Source organism: Leptopilina heterotoma, unplaced genomic scaffold (assembly GCF_015476425.1).
Source record: "Leptopilina heterotoma isolate Lh14 unplaced genomic scaffold, ASM1547642v1 Lhet_0, whole genome shotgun sequence".
Lineage (NCBI taxonomy): Eukaryota > Metazoa > Arthropoda > Insecta > Hymenoptera > Figitidae > Leptopilina > Leptopilina heterotoma.
The window spans coordinates 1698766-1722104 of record NW_025110811.1 but is presented as its reverse complement, the minus strand read 5'-3'; the positions used below and the strand labels follow the sequence as shown (position 1 = coordinate 1722104).

Genomic DNA, 23339 nt, shown 5'->3' with positions numbered 1-23339 from the left:
GGGAGGTTTCTTTCTTGTGTGGAGGAAAATTTATGTAGATTCGGTTCGATCAAAGGGAATTTTATCCATATAAAGAGTTTTGCGGTTACGGCACTATTAAGGCGATATTGTATTCTATAGTGAGTCACCGAAGAGAGTGAGTCTTGTGGTTTTTTATTTTACCCACTTTCTATATGTAAAGGGCCTCCCACGTTTTCCAAGGCTCGCCGAAAATTCATTACACTGTCACCAACCTCCTACACTTCCTCATATCACATTTTCGAAAAAATGCTTTTCAATTGTTCAATATTTAATTTTTGAAAAAATTTTATAATTCAAATTCAGAAGAATTTAAAGATGGAAGAAGTTCCACCAACCACCGAATGATAAATAGACTTCCTTTATTAATTCTTCTGAATTTTGATAAATTCTTTAGGGCCAAGGAAAAGCGTCAAAGTTTTGTTTGGAAATCTGGGAAAAATCGGGGAAGAACAAAATTAAATTTTTGTGCCAAAACCTTGTCATAAAACTTGAAGTAGTTCTTGAAAAATGTTGGCATTTTTAGTTGCAAACCTCATGAAACTTGAAATAGTTCTTTAATCTTCCGCTGTTTTTTGAATAGTCATTTTGTGTTGTCAGTTGCAGTTTTCGCCGAACCGAAAAGACTGAAAAAAACAGTAAACATTTGAAGAAGTAGGTCAAGTTTTACGAACTTTGCAACTAAAGATTTGTAAGGTGGAAATTAATTTTAACTTTCGAGAAAATAAGTGCAGTACGGGCTAGTAGAAAGAAAAAATTTGCTCTTCGTCTATCGGAGGATTAATATAGTAAATTATTAAAGAAACTAGTTCGCATTTTTTTTTGGAAAATGCTTTGGAAGCATTTTAGGCGCAGTACTTTGATGATTATAGGTGCATCTGCTTCAGTGTCTTTTTATAGACAGAACAATGGTTCGAGATGACACCACGCGGACTTTTTGGAGGGTCATCATCGGTTGCTCCACAGCTGCTGGTGAAACTGATTCGCACCTGACCCGATCCTTCACTACTTGGCTCTTCTGGGCTAAGACAAAAACAGAAGAGTGGCGTGTGCCATTAGCTATTATACAGCTGTTCTTGCAGTCCACATGACGCAGATGAATTTCTTGAATCGTTTTACGATTCCAGATAGCACCCAACTTTTCAAAAAGGTACAAAAATTTTATCGATTTTTTCAATCCGACTTGTTTTGCCTGTAGGAAAAGTTGTCCTTTAAGAAAAGTAGATCCTTCAGATGCATCTCGATGTTTCCTATACAGGCGAAACAAAATCGGATTGTTTGGCTTTTTGTACCGAACAAAATGTTGTGACACAATACACAAAACAACAAAGCCGGATTTTTATTAAGAAGCACCCATTCGAAAACGGTTTCTTTGGGGAATAAAAGAAATTAGGGAAATTCATATAAGGGTTGTTGGTAAATAAATACTCTTTTTGAAGAGTCCTTTTTGACCGCAACATGAGCATTACGGTTACAATGTTAAACCTCAGTGTACAACCAATCAGGAGTGTCTTATGATGTCACAAGTCGCTGGGCCATGAATCCGGGACTCGTTTCGGATACAATAAAGGAAGACACGTCCCCCTTCATTTTTTTACGGCATATGCCTTGAGAGAGTGTAGTTATAAAGTCAAGTTCAACTGACAAAGTCCGATGCTCTAAGGAATATATAAGAAAGTTAAGAACCTGCTACGCGATTCGGCAGGTGCAATCGGAAGTTACTTTAATTTCTCTGACTCATCGCCAGGTGATACAAAACCCAAATCGATGGGGAACCGGAAACTACCGAACATTATCGAAAAATTTAAATATATACAAATAACGAGATTACGAATTTATCAAAATTATTTTTGATAAATTTTTGATTCAGTTTAGAAATGTTTGACAATTCCTGAATTTGTCGATTAATAGAATATTGGTATAGTAGTATTGCTAGTAGTATATTTTGTTTTCGATCAGCAAGGTTGAAAAAAGGGGTTACGACTTACGACTTTAAATTCATGTCAATCGTGAAGAAAGAGAAAAAGAAGGAGCTTGCTTGTCTATATAAGAAACCACGTGTGGGAAAATGCTGCGATGCGAGACTGAGAAACGCGTGTGTCTCTCACATGTCTACTTGTACATCGAGGTTCTATTTACTGCATGTGCGTGTATTCATAAGAAGCTAATACATTTTCTTCTTTTGTTATTGTATGTGTAACACCTCAACAATAGTACATCAAAACACTCACACACTGATACTGAAATTAATCTTGGCTACGAGTAATCGAGATGGAGAAAAGTGCTGGAATAATAGAAACGCATTTTTCACGTTCGATCTTGACCGTATTTTTCAACATTTATGGCTATTTTAACGATGCTTCAGTTGGCGAATTAAAGTTTTTATTGATGTACACAATTGATGGTCGAGGCAATTGCGCAATTATTTGTTCAATTTGGTCGTAAAGTACAAGATGAAAAAGAAGAAGAAGAAGCAGATGAAAAACAGATGGTAATAAAGACAGGGTTGCCACAGGTCATCAGGGAAAAGTCAGGGAAAAAGAAAATTTAATTTTTGTGGCAATTCTGAAAGAGGCAGAATATTTTGCTTCTCCTAATCTTCTGAACAAGCAGAAGAGGAGAAGAAGAAAAAGAAGATAATGCTAAAAAAGCAGATCTGCTTCTAATAATTTTTAGAACAAGGAGAAAAGGAGAAGAAAAAAATGATAAAGAAGCAGAAGCTCTGCTTTAGCTAATCTTCTAAATTAGCAAAAGAGGATGATGATGATGATGATGGTGAAAAAAATTTGGCAGTGAAGCAGCAGAAGATTATGAATAAAGAAGCAAAGGATTACGTTGATGATGAAGCAGAAAAAGCAGAGGAAGGACTAAAGATAATATTGTATAAAAGATATTGTTATGATCGCATAAGTAGAAAGCAATTTTCAAAGTGTTATAATGATTGAAATAGATTGTCAAATAAGGAAGATGGTAAGGACACGTAATCCATGTTCCGAAGGCGTGTGGGTGTGGTACAATATGATTCGAGGGCACGATGAGCACGAACACTCCTACTCGCACAATAAACTGCTCTCTTCGCTTCTTTCACTTCAAGGACGTCGAGTTTGTTTGAAATCAACAACAGAGCATCCTACGATCTTCGTCCTTTCCCTCTCATAGACTAAAGTCCTTTCACAAAGGATAATATTCTCTTATCTGGGACACTCCCTTTAATTTAATGAAATCTCCTTCTCAGCGAAGGTGTTTTTCATTGCAGATTTTATTAGGTTATTCATTCATCCATTGTGCCTCTAAATTACCAACAAAAGACTTTAGTTTTTAATTCCAACTTCTTATACATAATAAGAATCCTATAAATGCAACAATAGTTATTACATCCGACACAAAGTAGTTAAATTATTTTTCAATTTACTCTTCTTCGGAGAGTACCTCTCAAGCCATTCAAGCTAGAAGAGTAGATGCAGTGAAAAGCTTTTCAGAAACTAGAAGATCAGATGCAGAATAGATTTTTTTTTTAAATTTGTTCCAAAATTGGTAAAAAGGAGAAATTAGTAGAACTATAGAAACTATGATGAAATATAGTAGGAAAAAGCTTAGTATACAATTCACAGAAAAAACGGTAATCTAATTTTAAGAAGCTCCTACTTAAATAGGAGCCAAAAATATTCCCTACTTTAATCAAGTGATCCCACTTAAATTAAGTATGAAATATTCTTACAATAAGATTGATATTCTTATTGTAAGAATATTTCCCACAATTTTTACTTAAATCCATTTTTATTTATTAGAAAATTCTACTAAAATTCAATTATTTAAATACAAAAAAAAATTATTGAATAATTGAATATCTTTTAAAATTGAATTCTCATAAAAAAAATTATTTTTAAATAATTGAATTTTTTGGGGAAATTTTATTAAAATAAAAGATTCTTATACAAGTTATTGAATTAAGAACAAATTTTTGAAAATAATTTAAATTTTGCAATGAATTTTATTAAAATTTTTGAAAATAAAATGAATTCTTGCGATGAATATTGTTTATTTATGAAAATAATTGACTTCCCCCGAATGATTTTATTAATTATAAAAATAATTCAATACCTGAAAATAATTTTATAATTTATGAAGATAATTCAATTACTGCGAAGAATTTAATGGCAAATTTTAAAACATTTGATTTTTCGAAATAATATTATATGGAAATTCTATTTTCAATAATTTATTGAATTTTTGTGAAATTTTCATTTGGAAAATAATTGAATGTTCATGTAAAATATTGTCAAAATTTTAGTTTAATAATTGAATTCTTTTGGGAAATTTCATTAAAATATTAAATATTTCATAAAAAATATTTCGAAATAAAAAAACTATTTCCTTTGGAAAATTATTCTTTAAAAATAATTTTTATATTTTTCCATCTGAAAATGTTTTTTTAAATAGATTATTATTAGTTAATTATTACTTAATTATTATTACTCAATGTATATTAATAAATAAATAGATAAATTATTAATAACAATAATTGTATGAATATTTTCAGTGAAAGAAGTATTTAATGTAAATTAAAATCATTAAAAAAATGTAAATTAATTAGAAATTAAAAAGTTCTTTTAATAAAAATTATTTCAATTTCTAGAAAATATTTTACTAAAGTAAAAAGTAGGTAAAAAATATTTTAAAAAGCAAAAATAATTAATTAATTTTTTGTACTCAATATTATTATAATAATAATATATAATATTTATATATAATTTTTATATAATATTTATTGATATAAATAAATAAATAAATTAATAAATAAATATTAATAAATTTTTGAAAATTTTGAATTTCTCCATAAGAATGAGAGAGAAAGAGAATCCTTTTCAAATTCTCGGAAGTCATTGACCATGTGACGTCATTTATGGCCCGGCTATATTCAGTAGAGAGAAGGGGAGAAAATTTTGAAAATTATTTTCCTTTATTTAAATTAATAAATTAAGAATTGGCCTGAAAATTTTCGAAGCCATTAAACAAGAAGAAGAAGAAGAAGAAATTAATAAATTTTTGAAAATTCTTATTTTTTCCAAATTCTTGAATTTTTTATTTGATAAAAATATTATACATAATATGAATTTTATTTAATATAATTATATTTTAATTAAATTTTTTTTTCATTTATATTTAAATTAATAAACTTTGAATTATATTTAAATTAATAAATTTTTAATTTTTCTATAAGAGTGAGAGAGAAAGAGAATCCTTTTCAAATTCTCGGAAGTCATTGACCATGTGACGTCATTTATGGCCCGGCTATATTCAGTAGAGAGAAGGGGAGAAAATTTTGAAAATTATTTTCCTTTATTTAAATTAATAAATTTTTGAAAATTCTTATTTTTTCCATATTCTTAAATTTTTTATTTGATAAATTATTATATATAATATTTATTGAATATTGTAGTTTTCTATAAATATAATTATTTTTTAATTAAAATTTTTTTTTCTATTATATTTAAATTAATAAATTTTGAATTTATATTTTTAAATTAATAAATTTTAAATTTGTCTATAAGAGTGAGAGAGAAAGAGAATCATTTTCCAATTCTCGAAAGTCCTCGCCTTTGTGACGTCATTTATTGCCCGGCTATACTCAGTGGCGAGAGGGGGGAAATTTTTGAAAATTGTCTACCTGTCTCTCCCCACTCCGTCTACATTATTCTCTCGACTGAACTCTCAGCAAAATATTGAAAGGGGGGACAGTTTGCAAAATTTTAGGCCCACTAAAAATTATTTTTGAATTTTCAGTACAGCCAGAGCCGGGCAAGTGAACAAGTCGTGTGTTATCGCGTAATGGATACGTTCAAGGAAGACTACCCTCAAAGGAAGTGGGGAGGGGGGTGCCACGTGTATAGAAACTATTAAATTAATTTTTTATTTTTTTTATCGGAAGTGTTAGCTACGGGAAGTGCGCGTCATCTTTTTTAAAACCGAAACGAATTTTAGGAAAAAATTTTTTTTTTTCGAATTTAATATAAAAAATAATTTTACCCTTTTATAATAACGGGAGTGTTCGTAATATTTAAAACCGCGATCGTTTTTATGTAATAAAAAGTGTCCACCCTTTTTTTTTATTTTTGACACGTGGTTCGGGAGTGCTCGAAATATTTTTGAAACCGGGAGTGAGTGTAATTTTTTTTTTTTGTGCCCAAGATGACATCGTACGAGTGCCGCTCCGGGATGGAGATCGGGTATAGGCTGAGACTGACCGCTGTGAGTCTAATAAATATCTTTAAATTCTTTTTGATTTTAATTAAATCATTTTTTTTTTAATTAATTTTTTTCAATTAATTCATTAAAATTTTTTTTTACTTTAATTAATTATTTGATTTAATTTTTATTTATTTTTACTTTAAAATTGTTTCTTTTATTTAAACTTATTTTTATTTTAATTTAATTATTAATTTTAAAAATTTTTTAGATTTTTATTTATTTTATTTTTTATTGTAAGGTCATTGGAACCATTATGACGTCACATTATTCGAACCCATGCTTTTCATAAACAGTGATGTCATAATATTTCAAATGCCCTTAAGTATTTGGATTAATTTTTTTTTTTTTAAATTTTTTTTAATGTTAATAATAATTATTTTCTGATTATTGTTTCAGACTGGTAGGACAGGAAGGAGGATGCAGAGAAAGCATGGCCTCTACATAGCAACCCCGGTCTCCCCGCATAGAAGAGGGGCCACTGGGGGGCTGGTCCAGAAGAGGCGATGGTGCCATCGCTCCGTCGTGGGAATCCGCGACGGTGAGTGCTTTTTTCCTCTACTAACATAGCGACACAACCTGAAATTATTAATTTCTAAAATTGATCTCTATTTTAGAAATTAATCTGTCGAAATTAGTAAATTTCATTTTTTTCAATTCTACAAACTTTCGGGTTTGTAAAATTGAACTTTTGAAATATGCTATTTATTTCAGGATTACATTGTTCATTGTACTCTTTTTTATTTTACTTTTTCAATATTATAATTATATAATAATTTTCTTAAAAAAAATTATTATAATTATATAATAATTTTCTTTAAAAAAATATTCTGCAATTTTTTCTTTCTATAGTTATTTGTCAATGTTAGCGTAAATAAGAAATGTTGGACTCTTGAGCATTTTTATTTTTACATTCCATTCAGGTTTAAAAACCTTGGAATTTATTGTTTTAATAATTAAAAAATTTTAAATACGAAACTTTGATTTTTGAGAAAAAGTAAAAATATCGTTTCGAGAAAATATTTTTTCAAGTATCTTTATTAAGTAATTAATAAAAATGACAATTTTAAATTAGTAAATTTATAAATTACATGCATTTCTTGAGTACAATGTGCAACACCTTGGTGACGGATACCCCCTCCTCTTTTGAGAAAATGAGACTATTTGAGCTCAGGTGACGGGTACCGTCCCGGGACGGTATCCCTAGGTTTGCACCGGGGCCACACACCTCCGGAGGTGTGGAATGTGTGATTTTTTTAGTTCACTCTGTTTAGGTAGGAAAATATAATTTTTTTCTGTGTGTGAATGTTTTTTTCAGTGTCGCTATGTTGAATTAAAATTTCTCTCTCGTTAATTTTTGTGTTTCTTCTGTTTCAGCCATTTCACTTCAGGTACATGTTTAAATTTACTATTTTAATGAATAGAAAACTCCAACCGTCCGTTTTTCCGATAGGAAAGGCGGAGCTTAGACTCTTCTATCATTAAATAATTTTTTTTATTACTTGAAAAAATTTTTTTGAAAATTTTCATGTTTCGATTTATAATTAAATTTTCAATAATTTCAGGACCCAAAGAAATGTTTTATTTAATATAATTTATTTTAATTAAATAGAATTAATATATTCTTAAAAGACGACTAACGTATTTATTTGGTTGAAATAAAAATGTTATTCGGCAGAAGTAAATGTATTCATTTCTGTGAATGTATTCATTTCTGTGAGTGAAAATTAAAAAATCGAATTCAAATTTTTAGATGGATTAAAATCCTTCTGTTGTAAATTTGCATTCGTATTTCTGTCAGTTCTCTTAATTATTTATTTTAATTCCTTCTTCTCTCATGGAACAATATTCTTGAGGTTTTTTGCTGCAACCAAATTTCCTGAAAAATATTGGACTATGAGTTTTGTTTTTTGTTCCAGATCAGCAATCGAGGGTCATTTTTTGTTTGTTTTACAGTTTAGAAAGATTAGGTCCAGTTGTGCACGAATATCGATGAGAGATTAATCAATCATTAAATAGTGTTTAACCGCTCTCACTATGGGTTGGTTATAAGGTTTTTCAATTATTGACTAAATTTTAATCGGCATTTGCGAAACGGACTTAATTTTTCTGGTGTAAACTTGCATTCTAGTGTCGAATATAATTTTGTTTGCAAACCATTAATACTTGCTTCCGCATAGTACAATTTTTCTTTCAGAAAGTTTGCAGCAACTTTGCAAAGTAAACTTCCTGAAAAACTATTGGGCTATGTGGTTTTTTTCTGTTTCAGAAGATGATGTGCTTTCATTACACCAAGAAGGGTAGATTGTGAGGTCGACTTTTGATATTTTGAATATAATTTTGTTTGAAAAACTATTAATACTTGGTCTTGCATAGTACAATTTTTCTTTCAGAAAGTTTGCAGCAACTTTGCAAAGCAAACTTTCTGAAAAACTATTGGGCTATGAGATTTTTTTTCTGTTTCAGATCAGCCTTCGAAGATGATGTGCTTTCATTACACCAAGAAGGAAGGGTAGATTGTGAGGTCGACTTTTGATATTTTTTTTCAAATTATTATTAAAACTTCTTGTTCTTGCATAAGATGATATTTTTTACTTCCTGGAAAATATTGTTGTATGTGAATTTTTTTGTTTCTTTTCAGCTTCATCGTAGCATTTTCTTTTGTTCTCTGTTTTTACTGTTTCAGATTTCTAGGTACAAGAAAGTTTTTCTCTATATTATGTTATATTTTTCCTAACATATGTTAGAATGTTTTTTATGTGATGCTATATTATATTTTTTATTATATTTTATTATATTTTTTTTAAATGTTTGAATGCTTTGCTTCCTCATAAGTATTTTCTATGTCTTATGTTTTAATGCTTTTGAGTATCATGTTTCTTCTGTTTCAGATGTTTACTTCTTGAGGTACATGTAATTATATTTTTTAAGTAATGTTACAATGTTTATTTTATTTCATCTTTCAATGTTTTTATATATCATGTTTGCAATGTTTTTTTTATGTAATTGTTACAATGTTTCTATTTTATATTACTATATTTATTCCATTTCATATTACTATATTTATTCTACTTCATTTTTCTATATTTTTTGTTGAATGTTACAATGTTTATTCCAATTTTATTCTACTTCATGTTTCAGTGTTTCTATATATCATTTTATTTTTTGTTTCAGCTTCTTTTGTTTCAGAATTTTTGTTTACATTTACTTTTAACATTTTTTTCAGATTTTTTGTTTCAGCTTCTTTCGTTTCAGAATTTTCGTTTACTACTTTTAACATTTTTTTCAGATTTTTTTGTTTCAGTTTTCGTTTCAGGTTGTGTTTATTACACTAAAGAAAGAGTTGAAAGATGTATCTTAAATTTTACTTGTTAGGAGTAAATGTTTTTAATTCTTAATATCTCTAATAAAGTTATTTTCTCTATTAAATATTTTTGATAATATAATTACACTAACTTTTCTCTTTAAACTATTTAAAAGAAGTTAAATTATTATTTTTTTTTTCAAATCAAGTTGTTATAATGAAAACTCTTTGTTGAGTGTAATAAAGTATCACTGATCCCTCGGAGCATAAGATATTTATGCTTCATATTAAAAACAAGGTCTTAAATAGTTAAAATTTTTAATTCTGACTATTGTCTATTCAAACTCTTCATTTTAAAAAACTTAAAAAAGTTAATAATAACTATTATTGTTAATTAATATAATAGGAATTATTAATTGTTAATAATATTAATTTTATTTCTTTCTATTCATATCCAAAAAAAATGCAAGAAACAATATTAAGTAGATTGACTCTCTTTAACATCATAGTCTCAGTCTCAAAAAAATGGCTAATTAACAAAGACCTTGCTTTTAATGTGTTTATCCAGAGAAAAATATATTTACCTCAGAGCTTAAGATCTGAGATAAGTATATATAATTTTATTTAATTGACATAAATATTAAATATTATTCGATTAAAATAAGATTTTCTCTAGATGAAGGGGGGAGTGGATTTAGGCCTATTTCACATTTTTAATCTAATCACAAGTTCAAAATGCGTGTTAAAATTCTGAAACTCAGAAATCAAATTTTATCAGTCTTTTGTTAGAAAATTGAGATTAGAAAAAATGTGCAATAGGGAACCACACAAAAACGCGTCTGATGTTCAACCTCCTGGGTGACGCGGAATAGAACATACAACTTTTTAAATTTTGAATTATAATTGAATATTAAAAGTAATATAGCGTGAATTTTTAGAAATAAAAAGCTTAGGATATACAATATTGAGACATGATTTACTTTTTTATCGAAATAAGAAAATGAAGAAATGATTTTTGTTGTAAGAAGTTCATGTCTTATTAAATCCAGCTCTAATGTTAGGGTGATTGTTTAAAGTCACCGATAATTATCAGTTGTGTAGTCTGTGTTTTAGTTGAAGCCCTGGAGCCACTAATAGAGTGCGGCTGTAGTTTAGTGTGGTTTCTGCTATAGAGCTGGATGACTTTAAATCCTCCACAAGAAAATTAGTTCTAAAAGCATCATTTACACGTTATCCAATAGTTGCACCTGCGAACAATTTGCCTCTCCCTCGAAATTCACAACACTTTGGAATAATCAATACACAGTGCATTAATTGTACTTGACACTTGAAAAGAAAAGTGCCGAAGACAAATGATTCAACTTGTCTGTTGATTCCTGTACTTTGCCACTAAGTTTCACTATACTCTGTATAAGCTGATGGGTATACTTCAACAAGTTAATGATAGTTTCAAAATCGATTGTTAATTTTTTGTTTCTAAAGATTTTTAAATTGAGACAAACAAACGAATAAAAAGTGTTCTGACATCCTTAGAAAAATTCTGTAATATTTATTCCAAGTTTTTTTCGCATTTCTCAAAAATTTTAAGAAACATTTTTTGCCACTGAATATATATCTAATTGAAAAATTAATTTTTTCTCTCACAAGCGGTATTTAATTTCATCATTTTTTCTGTAGGGGAATCTATTATTATTAATTATTAATTATTAATAATAATAATGAAATAAAATGAAACATATTAATGAAATCCGATAGTTTAGGATGCAAAGTCAGGAGGTAAAAAAAGTTTTCAGCATTTAATGTGGTTAATAAGCTTAAGTCGTGGAATGATGAATACGATTATCCTGGCTTATGGGGGATTTTAAAGCTCGGGAAAGAAGAGAGAGATAAACTTTTAGTCCTGACGTACACACAAACCTATGCATTATTTACGCTATATATATTTAAAGTTCAAAAACACTGAATGACTATACACAAAATGCAATTTTGCTTGTTTGCTTCTTTTTAATCGGCTTTTCGCATATTGCGTTTAGAATACTTTAAACTCTCTGGTTTTTTGAAAAAAAAACAAATAATTTACTATAAATGTTAAAATGATTCAATATCAATTTACCGAATCTTGATTAAATTCGTAAATGTATTGAATAATAATTCTTAATTAAATAAATAAATAAATAAATAAATAAATAAATAAATAAATAAATAAATAAATAAATAAATATAACTAATAAATAAATAAATAAATAAATAAATAAATAAATAAATAAATAAATAAATAAATAAATAAATAAATAAATAAATAAATAAATAATAAATAAATAAATAAATAAATAAATAAAATAAATAAATAAATAAATAAATAAATAAATAAATAAATAAATAAATAAATAAATAAATAAATAAATAAATAAATAAATAAATAAATAAATAAATAAATAAATAAATAAATAAATAAATAATAAATAAATAAATAAATAAATAAATAAATAAATAAATAAATAATAAATAAATAAATAAATAAATAATAAATAAATAAATAAATAAATAAATAAATAAATAAATAAATAAATAATAAATAAATAAATAAATAAATAAATAATAAATAAATAAATAATAAATAAATAAATAAATAATAAATAAATAAATAAATAAATAAATAATAAATAAATAAATAATAAATAAATAAATAAATAAATAAATAAATAAATAAATAAATAAATAAATAAATAAATAAATAAATAAATAAATAAATAAATAAATAAATAAATAAATAAATAAATAAATAAATAAATAAATAAATAAATAAATAATAAATAATAATATAAATAAATAAATAAATAAAAAAAATTAGAATAAATAAAAAAAAATTAGAATAAATGAATAAAATAAATAAATATAATAAAACATTATAAAGTAATTACAGATATACGTAAATGAAAATACAAGAAATAAATTAATTTTTAAATCAAATGAATTTTAAGTTTTAATATTTCGATTCCTCCTCTGTATTAAATCCATTAATTGTGAGTATTCGTTTGAATTATCGTCTCGCTTTCATAATCATTAACCCACTTTTTGTGAATTAAATCAATCGAAATGACCCAGCGTGAATCTCGATTTTGACTGCAAATTTACAATGTATAAATAAATATATATGTAAATATGTTTGTATACATTTAATGTTAACGTATATTTATGTGGCTAAATTTGCATTTATACTCTTTATGGTAGAAGCTATATAATATTTATTGACATTGAGGTAAAAGAGCAATTCCAAAACTGAATAAAGGAACAAGTTGTTTTTTTAAAGTGAATCAAGTTTATGAATATTAAAATCAATATTCTCAATGGACGATTCAATTTACATTATAAAGTAATTAAAGAGCGAGTTTTGTATAAAGACTTTGAGGATAAATCTATATGTATAAAAAATTATACCTCAAAGGAATACTATTCAGGAATAATTAAAAAAATTTCAGAAAATAATTAAAACATAATAATAATTATAATTTCATTAAGATGTTAAAATCAAAGAAAATTGTTTTGAAGAAAATATTTAATAGAAATTGTGAATAAAAAATATTGCAGGATTCGTACTCATCTACTAAATCTAAACTACTTATTACAAAAAAATTATAAAACTGCCCAAGAATTCAATTATTTTTAACAATAATAAAATTCATTTCAGAAAATCAATTATTTTTTAAAATTCTTAATAAAATTCTTCTCAAAAATTCAATTATTTTTATAAATTCTTATAAAATTCTTCGCAAGAATTCAATTATTACAAAAAAATTATAAAACTGCCCAAGAATTAAATTATTTTTAACAATAATAAAATTCTTCTCAGGAATTCCATTATTTTTTAAAAATTTTAATAACATTCTTCTCAAAAATTCAATTATGTTTTAAAAATCTTAATAAAATTCTTCTCAGAAAATCAATTATTTTTATAAATAATAAAATTCATCGCAGGAATTTAATTATTTTTAGAAATTATTATAAATTTCTTCGCAAGAATTCAATTATTATTACAAAAAAAATTATAAAACTTCCCAAGTAGTCAATTATTTTTAACAATAATAAAATTCTTTTCAGAAATTCAATTATTTTTATAAATAATAAAATTCATCGCAGGAATTCAATTATTTTTATAAATTTTTATAAAATTCTTCGCAAGAATTCAATTATTTGAAAAAAATTAATAAACTTACCAAAAAATCAATTATTTTAAAAAATAATAAAATTCTTTTCAGAAAATCAATTATTTTTTAAAAATTTTAATAAAATTTTTTGCGAAAATTCAATTACTTTCATGAGTAATAAAATTCATCGCTGGAATTTTATTATTTTTTAAAATTTATATAAAATTCTTCGCAAGAATTTAATTATTTTCAAAAATAAAAAAATTCTTTTGAGAAATTCAATTTTTTTTTCAATTTTAATAAAATTCTTTGCGAAAATTCAATTATTTTCATGAATAATAAAATTCTACGCAGGAATTCAATTATTTTTCAAAATTTATTTATTTATAATAATTTATTATTTAAAAAATTAATAAACTTCTCAAAAATTCAATTATTATTGTAAATAATAAAATATTCTCAAGAATGCAATTATTTTTAAAAATTTTAATAAAATTCTTGGCAAAAATTCAATTATTTTTTATAGATAATAAAAAATTTGACTGGAAATCAATTATTTTTAAATTTTTAATACAAGTTTAAAATAAATTCTTCGGAAAATTTAATGATTCTTAAAATTATTTTAAATTTCATCAAAAGAATTATTTTTTAAAATTTTGTTATAATTTATTTACTAGGATTTAATAATTATTTTCAATACATTTTTAATTAAATTTCTTGATGGAATTTAATTACTTTCGAAAGTTTAATGAAATTCTTCGTAAAAATTCAATTATTTAAAAAAAAATTAATAAAATTTGTCGCAAGAATTCAATTATTAAAAGAAAAAAATAAGAACAGTTCGTTACAAGAATTTAATTATTTTTAAAATTTTTTTAAAAATTCGTTGCAAAAATTCATTTATTTTTGTAAATAATAAAAATCTTCTCAAGAATTCAATTATTTAAAAAAATTTTTTAATAAAATTCGTTGCAAAATTCAATTATTTCCACTGATAATAAAAATTTTAACTGAAAATAAATTATTTTTAAAAATTTTAATACAATTCGTTGCAAAAATTTAATTATTTTCATAAATAATAAAACTCATCGCAGGATTTTAATTATTTTTTAAAACAATTTTAAATGAATTCCATGAAAAATGCAATTATTCTTAAAATTATATTAAAATCGTTCAAAAGAATTATTTTTAAAAAATTGTTTACAATGTGTTTATTAGAATTTAATAATTAATAATTGTTTTCTGCGTAAATTTTTAATTGAATTTCTTGAAAAAATTTAATAAATTTCAAAAATTTTAATGAAATTCTTGCTAAAAATAAAATTATTTTTTAATACAATTTTAAAACGTAGAATGTTTTCAGGACCTTAATTTTTGTCAAATAAAATTGTTTATATTGTGGCCTTGGGTCCAAATAAAAAACCCAAGGCCACAATATAAACAATTTTATTTTTTTTTTAAATTTTTTTTTGTTATACAATTTTAAATGAATTCTTCAAAAAATTCAATTATTTTTGAAAATTTTTTGAATGAATTCAATTAATTTCCAAAAATTTTGATAAAGTTCTTTTTGAGAATTCAATATTATTCAATAAATTATTTATTTTTTTATTGAAATAATTAAATTCTCGTATAGAACTTTCGAATAAAATTTGATTTTATATTGAATTTCAGTTAAAATTTTAAATATTAATTACGTATTAGAAATTTTTAGGAAATTGGAAATAAATTTGCAATAACAATTTATTGTTAAAATATGAAAGATTTTTAAGGGATAGTTTCTAAATATATATGCAAATTTGGATGACCTCGAGAATATGGTATATGCTTTCTATTCGAATGGCTGAACAAAATAGTCTCCACACCCTTTTTTGTTCATTTTAATGTTCCAAAGAGTCTTGTCACGTGTCACATAACATGCCAACTACGCGTGCCTCATGTGAATCACTCTGTCAAGTAGCGAAAAAATTCCTATAGGTCAAAAGTACCCTTGCCTCTTTGACCTTTCTTGTTCTTTTCTTTGATTTTTATTTTTACCCACCACAAAGCCCATTGTTGTTGTCGTCGTCGTTTCATATTATAGTGAAAGGAAGTTCTGCTTTTTCAACTCTCAATAGATTTTATATTGATACCTTACTCTCAGTAATTGATTCTTTCACACATCATTTTTTTTTTACATTTCCATAATGTTTCTTTTTCGTTTTCTTGTTATTTATGAAAATATAACTCAAGCCGAGTTTTTCTGTAATAATTTTCGATTTTTTTTTATTTTTATTTTTTTTATGCTTTTTGCCAAAAGCATTTCTTTGCAAAATAAAAATAAATTGAAATAAACAAATGCTTTTTCCAATTATTTTTTATTTTTTTCGATTTATTTTTATTTTGCAAAGAAATGCTTTTTTCAAAAGCATTTTTTTGCAAAATAAAAATAAATTGAAAAAAGAATTTTTTTGCGTAGAAATAAACGGGGGGGGGGGTTGTTTCGTCAAAATCGAGGATGGGAAATAATGGTCCATCCCTTTATCTAAATGTGAATTAATAATTAGCACTTTTTTAGAAAAGTTTGTAGTCTCTGAAAACGTGGATACTTTTATACACATCATGTGAAAAAAAAAAAAAAAAAAAAAATAGTTGTAAATTCTTAGGACCGGACCGTAGTATTAGCGCTCAACTGAAGAGGACTTTTAACGTCGCTTGTCACTTAGGTGACATGAATATTTACGATTTCCATCTCCGAGGTCGTTGACTAAATCTCAAGGGTTTCGAAAATGTCACTGCGATATGGTGAAAAATTAAGTTCCTTCTTTTATGTTTTTTCTCCAAAAATTCAAAATCCAAAAAAAGGAATGAACAAATTAATAATTATTATTTGTTCCATATTTTTGGTATCAATTTATTGCAACAATTTGTTACTTTCAAGCTCGCTTTCAAGTTAAAAGTGAATGTATATAAAAAATTAAAAACTTAACTTTTCTTATAAATTAAGAAATTCTTCAAAAGAATATAATTAGTAAAAATTAAGTGATAATATTAGAAAATTTATATTTGGAAATCGATTAAAAGGAAATGCACTTTTTTTAAATGATATAATGGTACAAAAAGTGCGTATTCACATCCGAGAGTCTCGGGTTGCCTACCTGGAGGCGTCGACGGTTCCTTTCACTTCCAAGAAGTGAAAGAAGAAAACAAAGAAGCAGAAGAAGGAGAAAAAGAAAACGAAAGAACTGATTATTATTCCTGCGAGCAATTTGAGAAGTCAAATTATCCTAATGACTCAGCGAGAGTCAACAACAATGTCGATATAATCAATTATATTTCTTACTCGAAAAGTACATGAAAAGCTTCATACATCTTAAGAGAAAGGAACAAAAAAAGGGCAATTTGTTCCTTGAATCTTCAATAGAGGGAAGTTCTTTCAAGTAAAAATCGTGAAAGACTTGGGTATTCTTTAAAAAAAGCTAGAAAAAAAACCCACAAATAAAAAACCAAACTTTCAGTTTAGTTTTAGATTTTTTTTTTTTTTTACTTTTTAGTTTCATCTATAGCAGGGCCTCGTACTCATCTACTAAAACCTAACTATTTACTACTTTTTTTACGATTTGCTACTATTTGGATACTTTTCTTTATTTGTTACACTAAAAGTAACTTTTTTCCATGTTTGAGAATTTACATTACTTTCAATTTGTAAACAGTTAAAATAAAAAAATTATTTTCAAAAATTTTAATAAAGTCAATGGGAAGAATTCAAAAAATTTTAATAAAATTCTTTAAAACGATTCAATTATTTTCACAAATTTTTCCTAATTCAATGATTTTTAATATCTTCTATTTTTATTAAAAATTTCCCAAAAGAATTGAATAATTTTTAAAAAATGTTTATAAAATTTTTCACAAACAATCAATTATTTTTATAAATAAAAAAATCTTCAGAGGAATTCAATTATTTAAAACAGAATTTTTCTAATATTTTTCGAAAAAAGTCAATTATTTAAATAAATTTTTATAAATTCAATTATTTTCATGAATAAAAAAATTCATTGCAGAAATTCAATTATTTTTAGAAATTTTTATAAAATTCTTCGCAAGAATTCAATTATTACAAAAAAAATTATAAAACTTCCCAAGAATTCAATTATTTTTAACAATAATAAAATTCTTTTCAGAAATTCAATTATTTTTTAAAAATCTTATGAAAAATTCTTCTCAGAAAATCAATTATTTTTTAAAAATTTTAATAACATTCTTCTCAGAAATTTAATTATTTTTTAAAAATCATAATAAAATTCTTTTTAGGAATTCAATTATTTTTATAAATAATAAAATTCATCTCAGGAATTCAATTATTTTTAGAGATTTTTATAGAATTCTTCGCAAGAATTCAATTATTATTACAAAAAAAATTATAAAACTTCCCAAGAAGTCAATTATTTTTAACAATAATAAAATTCTTTTCAGAAATTCAATTATTTTTTGAAAATCTTAATAAAATTCTTCTCAGAAAATCAATTATTTTTTTAAAATTTTAATAAAATTTTTTGCGAAAATTCAATTATTTTCATGAATTCAACGCTGGAATCCAATTATTTTTTAAAATTTATATAAAATTCTTTGCCAGAATTCAATTATTAAAAAAAATTAATAAACTTTCCAAGAATTCAATTATTTTCAAAAATAATAAAATTCTTTTGAGAAATTCAATTTTTTTTAAAAAATTTTAATAAAATTCAATTATTTTCATGAATAATAAAATTCAACGTAGGAATTTAATTATTTTTTAAAATTTATTTATTTATTTATAATAATTTATTATTTTATAAAATTAATAAACTTCTCAAAAATTCAATTATTTTAAAAAATTAATAAAATTCTTCTCAGGAATTCAATTATTTTTAAAAATAATAAAATTCTTCCCAAGAATTCAATTATTTTTAAAAAGTAATAAAATTCTTCTCAGGAATTTAATTATTTTTTAAAAATTTTAATGAAATTCTTTATAACTGAATTCTTTTTAACATAATTTCAATAAAATTTTACTTTTTAACATAATTTCAGTAAAATTTTTTGAAAGAATTCAATTATTTTCATAAATAATGTACAATTTTTAAAGAAATTTAAATATTTTAAACAATTTTTATAAAATTTTCTGAAAAAAGTCAATTCTTTAAAAAGGTTTTTTTTTAAATTCTTCTCAAGAAATACAATTATTTTAAAAACTATTAATGTTCGATGACAAAAATGCAATTATTTTTATAAATAATAAAACTCATCGCAGAATTTCAATTATTTTTTATATAATTTTTAATTTATTCCGCTAAAAACGCAATTATTCTTAAAAATTTGAATAAAATTCTTCTAAAAAATACTATCATTTAAAAAAATTTGATATAATTTATTTTTTAGAGTGTTATAATTATTTTCAATTAATTTTTAATTACATTTCTTGAATGAATTTAATTATTATCAAAAATTTTAATGCAATTCTTCGTAAAAATTCAATTATTTAAAAAAATGTTGATAAAGTTCTTTATAAGAATTCAAATAAAAAAAATATTCAATTTTTCAGATAAATTATTTATTATTTAAATCATTGAATTCTCGTAGAACTTTCTAATAAAAATTGATTTAGAATTTAATAAAATAAAATGATTCGAGTTTTGAATAATTTTATTTGTAATTTTTTACTACTTTTTTCTGGCCTCAAGCTACTTTTTGCTACTTTTATAAAATTAATTATCGAGTACGAAGCCTGCTGTAGACATAGATGTGAAATCAACAGTTTTCTTCAGAATGTCAAATTGATACTAAAAAGTGTATCAAATTGATTCCAAAAATTTCGTTCAATTTTTTATTTGATTTAACAATTTATAATTGAAAAGCATATTTTTGAAAAGTCACTCACCTGAACGGCACTGTTGAGGAAACAATTATTTTGTCCGGGTCCATTTAGTAAGCCTTTGGTGCTAGTAACACTAGAATTGAGATCGGCGACCAATAATTTTTGATTCCCCTGCGATTGTCTCTCCAAATGTTTGCTGTGAATCTGATGATTGTGCGATGACTGCAAGTAGCCGGAATAATCAACAGTGTCTTGTGATGCAGCCTGAGGCTGTTGCTGCATTCCCATTATAAACGCCATCACGACCACCCTATACATTCGTCCGTCCTATAAAAATTTACAGATTTCAAATCCATTAGTAATCAAATATAATAGTTGTGCCATAATTTTAACATAAAAATTTTACACCATTAATTGTTTTTTTGAATCAAAGAAAAATTAATTTTCAAGTACAAACAAATGATTTCTCTGAAGAGAAATCATTTGTTTGTACTTGAAAATTAATTTTTTATGAACAAAAACTTTTTTTCCGGGCGATGTAAAAAATGAACAGTTAATAAAAAAAAGAGGGCCACTTTAAAATTCTTCTCGTCTTCAAATATTTTAATGACCTTTGAAAATAATGCGCTAATAATAGAAAACAAGTTTTTAATGGTTATAACAGATTGTTCCTAACCTATAATAAAAGTCATATAAATTATAATTCTGTGCCTTATATTACGGTGTTTTCATATAACATTTAACGGCTTCCCGAAGGAAAATGCCACATAAACTTGTCTCTTTCAACAACTTTAAGAACAATAGAAAACAGAAGCTTCATATTATATTCCATTGTAGTAAATATATTCAACATACCATATATCGATCACTTATTTTAAAATCACTGAAAAGCGAGCTGAAAAGTTGCTTCAATATCGTCTAATTAACATAAACTTCCATTATTTTAAATTTCACATAGCAATAAGAAAAATCACCATTTAAAAAAAAATTCTTTTCACAGAATGTTGAATGTTAAACCAGAAATGTTAAACGATTATAATTTCGAAACCTATCAGTAATATTTCCGTTTCCTGCAATTTTATACCTACTCCATAAACATGCGTGTCAAATAAGTAACTTTCAATTAACAATATATTGATATTGAAAAAAGTATCCAGGAACAATTATTATTAATGAATGTCTAGAATTTCTTTTATTTTTTTTTCTAAAAGAGACAGAGAGTTTCTCTCTCTTTCTCTCATACAGGGAATCAAGTTTTTACAACCCTGGTTGTCAACTCTATTTCGTATGTATAGTAAATACCGGTTTTCTATCATCTCTCTGCATTAATAAATCGAAAAAAAAATTTTCACAATCTCTCCTAGCAGTATTACTTTAAGTAATCTTGTAAGTTTCTATCACAACATGAACGAGATATATAATTTTTAATTAAAATTCTAAGCCACTGACAAAGCGAGAACCACACCTTGTGATAAATGTACAGCACGACAATTGTCTAGAAATTAAAAGGAAAACCCCTTCATAGTGAAAGGTTAAGTGTTATAAAAAGTATTTCCAAAAAAATTTACGTTTTGTTTGTTGTGACAAATTTTTTTTTTTCTTCAGTTTTTTTCCCCTTTCTTCACTGATGCGAATGAAGAAGTTTATAGTAATTATAAACTTAGGCTATAAAATTTCTTCTTTTTTCTCCTTTCTTCACTGATAATAAATTAATAAGTGAAGAAAGAGAAGAAAAAAAGTTATAGCAAAAGTTTACAATAATTATGAACTTTGTCTTCCCTTTCTTCACTTACTATAATAATCAGTGAAGAAAGGGAAAAAAAGAAAAAATTTTAAAGCCTAAGTTTAGAATAATTGTAAACTTAAAAAAAGCCTATCAGTGAAGAAAGGGGAAAAAAGAAGAAAATAAATAGTTTATAATTATTATAAACTTGGACTATAAAAATTTCTCCTTTCTTCACTGATGCAAATGAAGAAGTTTATAGTAATTATAAACTTAGACTATACAATTTCTTCTTTTCTTCTTTTTTCTTCTTTCTTCACTGATGATAAGTGAAGAAAGAGAAGAAAAAAAGTTATAGCCTAAGTTTACAATAATTATGAACTTTGTCTTTCCTTTCTTCACTTACGACAATAATCAGTGAAGAAAGGGAAAAAAGAAAAAATTTTAAAGCCTAAGTTTAGAATAATTGTAAACTTTAAAAAAGCCTATCAGTGAAGAAAGGGGGAAAAAGAAGAAAAGAAATAGTTTATAATTATTATAAACTTGGACTATAAATATTTTCTTTTTTTCTTCACTTATAAACATCAGTGAAGAAAGGAAAAGAAAAGAAAAAATTTATAGTCTCGGTTTAGAATAATAATAAACGTAAAAAAAGTCGATAAAATTTTTCGTTCCCTTTCTTTACTTATTATTATTAACGAAAAAATAAAAAAATGGAATTACTCCATTAAGATTTCGAAATGAGACTATGCGACAAAAATCGGATAACAAAAGCTTTTGTTGTTGCGTTAAAAAAAAATTTGCACCCATTTGAAAGTGACTCATAAATGAATAACTATCTGCGGGATTATAGAAAGAAAATTTTCACTCACTGTACATATATATATACAGTGAAACGCCATGAACTCTGAATTGACCCTGATCGCATTAATTGTCCCGTGGAATCGTATAGAAAAAAAAGAAACGTTCGTGTGGGTGCGGTAGAAAAAAATAAAAACCAATCCCGCGCCGATACATTTATTCATTGCTTTTTGAAAAGTCCAACAGACAATATATATGCAATTTACCAAAACAACTTTGCAACTTTATATATTGCATTTTCGCACGGTTTGAAAACGAGGTTAACAATTTTCACGCGTTAATCAAACGCATAAGTTTTATATCATGTATGTTGTAAAAATATATAAAAACTGCTTCAACAAGCTAAAAAAATAAAAAAAAATTTGTATACGTATATGAAAAATTCTCTTTCTTCACATATCAGTGAAAAAAGGGAAGAATTTTTTTTTTTCTTTTTTCCCCTTTCTTCACTGATGTTTATATAAGTAAAGAATGAGAAGAAAAAATTTTATAGCCTAAGTTTATAATAATTATAAACTTAGACTGTGCAATTTCTTCTTTTTTTCTCCTTTCTTCACTGATAATAAGTGAAGAAAGAGAAGAAAAAATTGTACATGCTTTTTTTACGTTTCTAATTATTCTAAGCTTAGATTATGAAATTTTTTTCTTTTCTTCTGTTATTCTCTTTTACCCTTTCTTCACTGATGTTTATAAGTGAAGAAAGAGAAGAAAAAATTGTATAGCCTAAGTTTATAATAGTTATAAACTTAGACTATACAATTTCTTCTTTTCTTCTTTTTTTCTCCTTTCTTCACTGATAATAAGTGAAGAAAGAGAAGAAAAATGTTGTAAAGTTTTTTATTCATTTTTCTCTTTCTTCACTATAAGTGAAGATAAGTGAAGACAATAAGTGAAGAAGATAAGTAAAGAAAGAGAAGAAAAAATGTTGTAAATTGAAGAAAAAACGTTATGGTCTAAGTTTCTGAATAATTAAAAACTTAGACTATATAATTTTTTTTCTTCTTTTCCCTTTCTTCATTGATAATAATCATAAGTGAAGAAAGGAAAGAGAACATTTTATTGGCTTTTTTTAAGTTTATTGTTATTCTAAACCTAGACTATGAATTTTTTTCTTTTCTTCTGTTTTTCTTTTTTCCCTTTCTTCACTGATGTTCATAAGTGAAGAAATAGATGAAAAAATTTTATAGCCTAAGTTTATAATAATTA

The 23339-nt window shown here is 24.8% G+C and overlaps 1 protein-coding gene across 1 annotated transcript in view; it reads right to left on the bottom strand.

The window, feature by feature from the left end:
* The window catches only part of LOC122497565, a 242112-nt gene that overhangs the window by 143969 nt on the left and 74804 nt on the right, over nt 1-23339 (bottom strand). The window contains exon 2 of the mRNA XM_043608585.1: nt 19613-19876. Coding sequence (XP_043464520.1) covers nt 19613-19867 — 255 coding nt within the window. The 5' untranslated portion in view covers nt 19868-19876. The remainder of the gene's footprint in view (nt 1-19612; nt 19877-23339) is intronic.